The sequence below is a fragment of the Cottoperca gobio genome, chromosome 19 (genome assembly GCF_900634415.1).
Source record: "Cottoperca gobio chromosome 19, fCotGob3.1, whole genome shotgun sequence".
Lineage (NCBI taxonomy): Eukaryota > Metazoa > Chordata > Actinopteri > Perciformes > Bovichtidae > Cottoperca > Cottoperca gobio.
Window position 1 is genome coordinate 9,407,607 of NC_041373.1, and position 8,154 is coordinate 9,415,760.

The 8,154-nt window shown below is 38.7% G+C and overlaps 1 protein-coding gene, 1 long non-coding RNA gene and 1 other non-coding gene across 3 annotated transcripts; 1 reads left to right on the forward strand and 2 right to left on the reverse strand.

Annotated features, from left to right (window-relative positions):
- Positions 1 to 482: 482 nt before the first annotated feature.
- On the forward strand, positions 483 to 3,894 carry tha1 (threonine aldolase 1). The gene is given in 8 exon segments (XM_029456401.1): positions 483 to 992; positions 1,876 to 1,959; positions 2,045 to 2,133; positions 2,231 to 2,293; positions 2,295 to 2,417; positions 2,767 to 2,904; positions 3,114 to 3,306; positions 3,390 to 3,894. Coding segments are annotated over 8 exon segments (1,290 nt in total). The 5' UTR covers positions 483 to 694; the 3' UTR covers positions 3,692 to 3,894.
- LOC115024639 (uncharacterized) lies at positions 1,901 to 4,632 on the reverse strand. Its single transcript, XR_003834145.1, has 3 exons — positions 4,466 to 4,632; positions 2,746 to 2,910; positions 1,901 to 2,429 (listed from the first exon to the last, which is right to left on the reverse strand). It is a non-coding gene; the product is annotated as an uncharacterized LOC115024639 (long non-coding RNA).
- Positions 4,633 to 7,859: 3,227 nt separating this feature from the next.
- Positions 7,860 to 7,941, reverse strand: trnal-uag (transfer RNA leucine (anticodon UAG)). Its single transcript has one exon. It is a non-coding gene; the product is annotated as a tRNA-Leu (tRNA).
- Positions 7,942 to 8,154: the final 213 nt, after the last annotated feature.

The following is an 8,154-nucleotide window of genomic DNA, read 5'->3' on the forward strand; positions in this document are numbered from 1 at the left end:
AAGTCTCTTTTATCCGGTCAGTAACAGTAAAACCTTACTATTTAAAACCAATCTCATGCTTGTGTAGGCGCGCTACTCGTCCGTGCGGTTCGGACAAGTCCAAAGTGTTTTAAATAGTAAGGTTTTTATTGAAAATGCATGTGTATGGGAAGTAGTGAGCATACAACTGGATAAATGAGACTTTGATTATACTGCACAAGTTGTGTGGGTTTGGATGTTTTGATATAGTTTTGCTGTTGTTTTGAATTACAGTAAACTAAATATTTTTTGGTTTTATTTAATGTTAAGTTTTTGTTGAGACTGTATCCACAAGAAGTTGATTTAATTCTGGTTTGCATGCTGATGTCCAATGCAACACTACCACTAGAAACTGCAGCCTCATTATTTACCAACTCTTTTTAAAAATAATATAAACAGCAACACATTTATATTGATTAGGATACAGGTCTGTTGTAATGGATTGCATTAGACTGTAGTCACCCTGTTATTTTGTTTGATATTTGTCAGAGTTCATGATGTAGTATAATTAGCTCTGTTGGGACAGTGGCGCCACCTTGAGGTCCACACTGCTCTGTGTATGATAATCGTCCGATAGGTCATCCATTAACTGTCCTTGCAGTAAATGATTTCCGATTACTAGTCGACTATACAAAGTTCAATACAAAAATATCTCATAAACATAATTGTAGGAGCAATGTCTTTGAAAACATTTTCCTGCAGAGTTTTGTTTAAATGTTTGCACCACGGTGTTTTCGCCTCGAGCAAACCGCTCAGTGCACGAGATGCAGCAGCTGCCGTGTTGGGACGAAGCTCCACGCGAGGCTATTACAACACCCGGAAAGCCAAGTATCCACAACAAGGCGGAGTGGCCCACGGCCGGGTAGTCGACCTCCGTAGCGACACGGTGACCAAGCCCGGGCCGGCAATGAGGCAGGCCATGGCGGAAGCCAAGGTCGGAGATGACGTGATGAGAGAAGACCCGACTGTTAACGGTAAGAGCTGAAGCGCTCTGTCACTTGACCAGATCAGAAACCAATTTATTAATGAATTGTTAAAAAGTAGTTCCTAAGTAACTTTAAATCAAGGACTGGAGTAGATAAAGGCTATTAAAATGATTTAGTCAATATTCAGAATATAAACTATGCTTTTTATATATATATATATATATATACATACATACACATACACACACTATGCTTTTATATATATATATATATATATATATATATATATATATATATATATATATAAAAACTATGCTTTTATATATATATATATATATATATATATATATATATATATATATATATATATATATATAAAAACTATGCTTTTATATATATATATATATATATATAACTGCTTTTATATATATATATATATATATATATATATATATATATATATATATATATATATATAAATAATATAATATATTATAATATAAATATATTCCAGTTTTTCAATATAAAAATGTTGCAGTAAATATAGTATACAAATAATATAAAAATAAATAAATTGTACAACAAATAATAATGTAAGAAAAGATTAACAAAATCAAAAGCCTTCTGGGTCTGCTGAACTATTGATTATATTTGAAATGTCTAATCCAATAGCTAGTATTCTCCAATTTATAATTGTTGAGTTTTAAGTTTACATTTTTTTCAAATATATGTTTGAAAATCAGTAGGCCTATCTTTAAAAGTGTAAAGGAGGGTAGTATTTTAAGCCATATTCTTTCATGAATATAATATTTTGCTAATATATTAATCAAGTTAATTGTGTATATGTGATCGTTATAAGTGAGTAATATATCAAGCATGCACACCTGCATCTTTACTTAAATCTTGAAGTATCTGATTTCTCATTCTGCAGAGTTACAGACAATTGCAGCTGATATGTTTCAAATGGAGGACGCCCTGTTCGTTCCCTCTGGAACCATGAGTAATCTCATCGCAGGTGAGCTGTGTATTTATTGTGTCTGAATCAGTCTTTATTAGGTTGGAGGGGGTCATAATAAAAGTGCCCCAATTTCATTATGCAGTGATGGTGCACTGCAGAGAGCGGGGCGACGAGATGATTGTGGGAGATCTGTCGCATTTACACATCTACGAGCAAGGAGGCAGCGCACAGGTGAGTGAGCAGCAGACACCTGTGTTCAGGCTCTCTGCACTTCTTTCCTCATCATCTGCAGTTCATCCATTCAGTGTGTGTTTGTGTGTTGACACAGCTGGCTGGTGTCCACGCCACCACGGTGAACAATCTGCCCGATGGATCATTTGACATAGAGCAGCTTAGAATCGAAGATCCGCCACGGTTACCCCGACCCCCACTACCCCCGCTCACGCCTCATATGTGTGGAGAACACACACAACATACAGGGAGGGCGTGTGCTGCCTCTGACCTTCCTGCAGGAGGTGTGTGTGACCCTGGAAAGTCAATCAAGCGACCACATAAAAGACAAGACAAGACATTCAAACATATTCTTGACAATCAACAATATCAACAAAACCAAATTAAATACAAATAAGAGTAAATAAGTAGTATAGTAATAGTTATAAAATAGGTATATAGAAGTATATATAACTGCACAATACTACTTGTGTACCATTGTCTCATAATCCGTACATGGAACTTCTTCGCAAAGCTGATAGAAAGGATAGAAAAGCCTTTGTGTGTCAACATGTGGAAACAGCTGTGATACTTTCCTTAATACAACAGAATGGAGAATACAACCACTCTCACATGTTTGTTTCCATTTCAAAGGTTCGTGCTTTGGCAGATAGATATGGTCTGTCGGTCCACATGGACGGAGCCAGGGTGATGAACGCTGCTGTGGCTCAGGGGGTCCCTCCATCCACCATACTGCAGCACACACACACCGTCAGTGTGTGCCTCTCCAAGGTGGGACTGTGAAACACAATCACAGAGTAAGATAAAATCAGATTAGATAAGATTAGATAATAATTAGAATAACATATATATGATAAAGTAACACACTGAGGTGCATTTTATGTCAAATTCAATATGTGAGCAGAGTCAGAACAAACAAACAACGTAGACAAACAAAATAAAACTTCTCAAATTCAAATTAACGTTACGGTGTGTAACAGGGTTTGGGTTCCCCTGTGGGAACTATACTGGCTGGACCCCAAGACTTCATATCCCAGGCAGTGCGGTGCCGTAAAGCCCTGGGTGGAGGGATGCGGCAGGCTGGTATACTGGCAGCAGCTGGAAAACTGTCTTTACTGGAGATGGTAGGAAGACTGGAGGAGGATCACCACAATGCAAAAACCTTTGCTCAAGGTGAGCAGCTCATATTTCTGTCTGTAAAAACTAAATCATTAACTGCCTGCTCGTAACTTCTTCTCTTTCTTTACCTCTCCCAGCTCTGCTTGACTGTGACCCTCCTCTATTCGCTGTAGACATGGCCGCCGTGGAGACAAACATCCTGCGTTTCCGTCTACAAGAGCCCAGTTTAAGCCCCTCTGAGTTCTGTGCTCGCATGGGTGAGGTTGGTGAGGGAGAGGAGGCAGTACTGGGACAGGGGATACAAGTTCTCATGTACCCCCATTTTGGAAATTCAGTACGGGCCGTATGGCATCTTGGGATTTCCCCTGAAGATACGCAGCTGGCCATCCAGAAAATGCAACTTGTGGCTTCGCAGTACTTGAAGGAAATGGCAGGTTAGGTCGCAGTGAAACCTGATACTTCCCAAAATGTGTAGTCTAATCACTAGGACTGATCATACAAAGTGTACACGGACTAATCTAGAAAGAGACTGAAGGATGTCAAATGTGGGACAAATACTGTACAACTGTCACTTTAGATATTTTATATCATTATTAATTTAATTCAGTGTTTAGTAATGCTTATTAAATTGAATGAACCACGCTCTCTTGTCAAAGTTTGTTTCTTTTTTAAATGTATTTTGTGGGGTATATTTTAGATATTTTATTAGAGAGACACAGTAGAGAGATGACAAGAAACTGGGCGCCCCTGCTCCATTTTGTGTAATTGGAATATTAAATAATGCAAACCACTGTCTTTAGAAAAGTTCATTAGTGTTTCCTTCATCTTAGCCTCCTACTATGAGCCATACTATGAGCAATATTTTGGCCAAAGTTAGAACAGTTTTGTTTACTGATATATCAAGTTTATATATATATCAGGTTTTCATTTAAAAAAAAAAAAAATCTTATTCTGGTTTGAAGTGGCAGTGCTCTGTGGCAAAAATGTGATATAATAATAATACATTTTATTTATAGAGCGCTTTCGTTAAGAGGCACTACAGCTGTGCCCAGTCAGCTGTAGTTGGAGTTATTGCGCAATGTCGCATCTTTTTAGAAAGCTTCGAATCTCATCTATTTAGTGAGATAAACTGTTTTGAGATCAAAATCACAACAGCAGGTACAGTAGGCATATCACATAAGCAAGCACACTCACAGTCAAACCCATAACTTACCTATTAGGTCTCATTATTGTCCCGTCGGCAGTAATGATTAAAAAAAACACTTCCGGTTTCATTGTCGATGTCCACACATCGTTTCCAGTACAAAACATTTCCATCTTGAACATAGTCACATTGATAAAAGCCCATGAACAGCTGTTGCAATCTTTGAAATCAGCTAATCATTTGTGAGATGTTTTTCTTCTGGAGCAGCTCAGCCTCCTGGTGACGCTTTTATTGTGTAGCCAATGAACTGCTCGATCTTTAGACATCTGACACTCATGCTTTTATTTTTTCAAATGTTGTAATCTTTTTCATAATTGTATTTATTAATTACAAAATACAAAACAAACACAAAAATATTACAAGAAATCTATTTGTACTTCCCTTATTTTGTGTCATTACTACTGGCAGGGATAATTGGGTATATAATAGTTATTTATGAGCAATACAAATAATATTTTATTAATAAATATTATAATATGTACGCATGCACAGTTTGTGTACGCTTGGTGTTACTCTTAGAAAAATATGTCTAATAAATTCCAGTTTTTCCATTGTACGGCCCGCGGGCCACATCCGGCCCTTTGCCGGCCCTGTCCGGCCCGCGTGAGGATAATCGTAAATTATAACATATATGAAAAAGTATATATATTTTCAAAATAAAAGCAACACCATTGTATTGCGTGCATGGTGTAAATAACTTTAAAATTTACGTACGCACGCCGCGCGCGTGTACAGCTACAAGTAATGCTGGCCGGCTAGCCCTCAAAATGTCCGCTCACGCCAAAAGAAGAAAGATTGATACAGAATGCCGCGTTTTAAAGAAGACATGGACTGCTAAGTATGTATTTACACAAGTCAAAGGTAAAGCCGTGTGCTAGTTTGTGGTGCGCAGGTCGCTGTGTTCAAGGATTACAATTTGAGTCGCCGTTCAAGAACTTGTCTGATGAAGAGCGGGAAAAGGAGTCGGTGCTTTGCTAGCTAAACTGCAAAACAAACAAGAACTTTGTACAAAACATTGCACATCCAGAGATGCAGCTGTCAACACAAGTTATTTCTTATCCCACAAAACCGTTTTCTGACGGAGAGTTTATCAAGGAGTGTTTGGTGGATTCTGCAGCACTCATATGTCCGGAGAAAAAGGAGGCATTTGAGAAGCCATGCAGTCAATGAGAGGGACAACAACAGGGAGGGATGTGTTCACGGAGGTAAATGCACGTGTGGACAAATTGGGACTGAAATGGAACAAGCTGGCAGGTGTGACAACGGATGGTTGTTCAAATCTGACGGGGAAAAATGTCGGACTTTTGAAGAGAATGTGACAGAAATGAACCCTGAACAGAAATGGGTATTTTTGCATTGTATTATACATCAGGAAGTGTTGTGATCGTGACATCGGCTACCACACAGCTGTCAGGTGGCTCAGCCTGGACAAAGAGTGTCTGAGAGAAGAGAGTCAAGATTTCTGTGTGAAGACAGGAAAAGACGTCCCACAGCTTTCAGATGCAGACTGGATGACAGACCTTGGTTTTGCTGTAGATGTGACCGCACTAATGAATGAACTAAATGTCAAACTGCAATGCAAGGGCCTTTTGTGCATGAAATGTACAGCGCAGTGAAGGCTTTCATGAGAAAGTTGCAGCTTCTCAAGCCAAATGGAGGACAACATTCTCACCCACTTGTCAACACTGAAGGAAGCCACACCATCAGCAGATCACTTCCACAGGTACTCATCCATGTTAGAAGCACTGCATGGTGAGTTTTGAGGCGATTTTAACACTTTAAAACAGTTGAGAATGAAATGCACATGATTTTTCTCCATGTACATGCAATGTGGATGATGCACCCAGTGATGTTCAGCTCATTGACCTGCAGTCTGACACACTTCTGTCAGAGCACTTTAGGTCAGTCTCCCTGTCTGAGTTTTACTCTTCCCTGAAAGAGGAGAACTTTCCACACATGAGGAGACATGCTCAGAAGATTCTGGTCCTCTTTGGATCGACCTACATATGTGAACAGACACTCAGTGATGAAGTTCAACACATCCAGATACAGATCCTCTATCACTGATGATCAGCTGTCAGCTGTCCTGCACATATCCACCTCAGACATTCAACCAGATTTCAGTGCACTTGTTCAAGCTCAAGACAGACTGGATGTTTCTCACTGAACAAGTAAAGTGAACTGAAAAACATCAAAAGCACTTATTGCTTTTTGTATAAAGTTGATTCATTGCTTATCTTTACATACTGTAAAACACCTTTTCAGTATTGGTTTGTGAAGATTAACATGTTAAAAATAAAATACTGATGTAATGATTGTTGTTACTGTTTATTACTTCTCTAGGAGTATTTTCCTATTTGACCCATTCCACAATTTCATATATTTATTGGAAGAGAAGATCCTTATTCTTTTGATTACCAGTAGCAGCTAATCTAAATATATAATGTACTGCTTTTTACAATGGGAGAAAATTAATATTGAGCAGAATTAAGTTACATTTATTGTTGATTCGGCCCTCCAACACCGCTCGAGTTTCTCATGTGGCACCTTGTAAAAATGTATTTCCCACCCCTGAGCTATACCCATCTTCAAGCATCTTTTTCAACAACAAACTTCAGGCGGAGTGTATTTTCCTAAAATCCCGTATATTCAGACCACTATTACTCAGTGCCAGAAGCACTTGGAGTGATTAATCAATGTTTTGCAAGAACAATAAGAGAGTTATCTTTTGAATGAGACCAAAATCATGCATCTGGGGTTGAAGATCAGCTTTCAATTTACTTTGGGTATTTCGTTTGTAGGTATTTTCGAGTAAAGTCCCCCACCACTTAAGAGGTTAAAAGGTACTCAAAGACGCTTTACATGTGTATATATAACGTTAAAAATTACATTAAGAAAAACAGGACATCAACATTAAAAGTACATAGAAGTAATTACACATTAAAAGCAGATCTGAAGAGGTGGGTTTTGATTTGGTATTTGAACATGGTGAGACCGGTACAGTCACGGATGTGTTTGGGGAGTGAGTTCCAGAGGGAGGGGGCAGCGATGGAGAAGGCTCTGTCACCCCAGGTCCGGAGCTTGGTCCTTTGTGGCAGGGACATTGTATTGTTGTATCTCATATTTTTGTGAACAATTTAAAATGTAGACATATATGCATCTGTTTACAGTTCTAAATTTAATTATTGCTTATTTAGTCATGAAAATGTATTATTAGTGAGGAAAGGGCTTTACAATGCAGTAACCATGCAGCCACAAGATGGCACTGCTATGTAATTTCATACAGTAGCGGACAAGAAGAAAAGCCTATTTCTGTATAAACTTTTATATTCCTGGATGGATACCGGATAATGTGTTTTTAATATCTGGTATTTAATTAAATATTAAGCGAATAAAAAGATACTGGCAGCGGTGGGATTCGAACCCACGCCATCGAAATGACTGGAGCCTAAATCCAGCGCCTTAGACCACTCGGCCACGCTACCGTAATAACTGGCACGTGTAGACCAAAGAATTTATCATAATCGTTGGCATCTGCAACGTGGCGCTGAGTGACCGAACAAATGAATGAAGCTATGGCTTCTGCTATGGAGTCTGAGAATGAAGGAGGTGGGAGTTGGGTAAAAAGGGAGGAACTGGAAAAGGACAAATAAAAATAGTTGATCACAGGAGTCAGAGGGAGGTAGAGAACCAGCAGG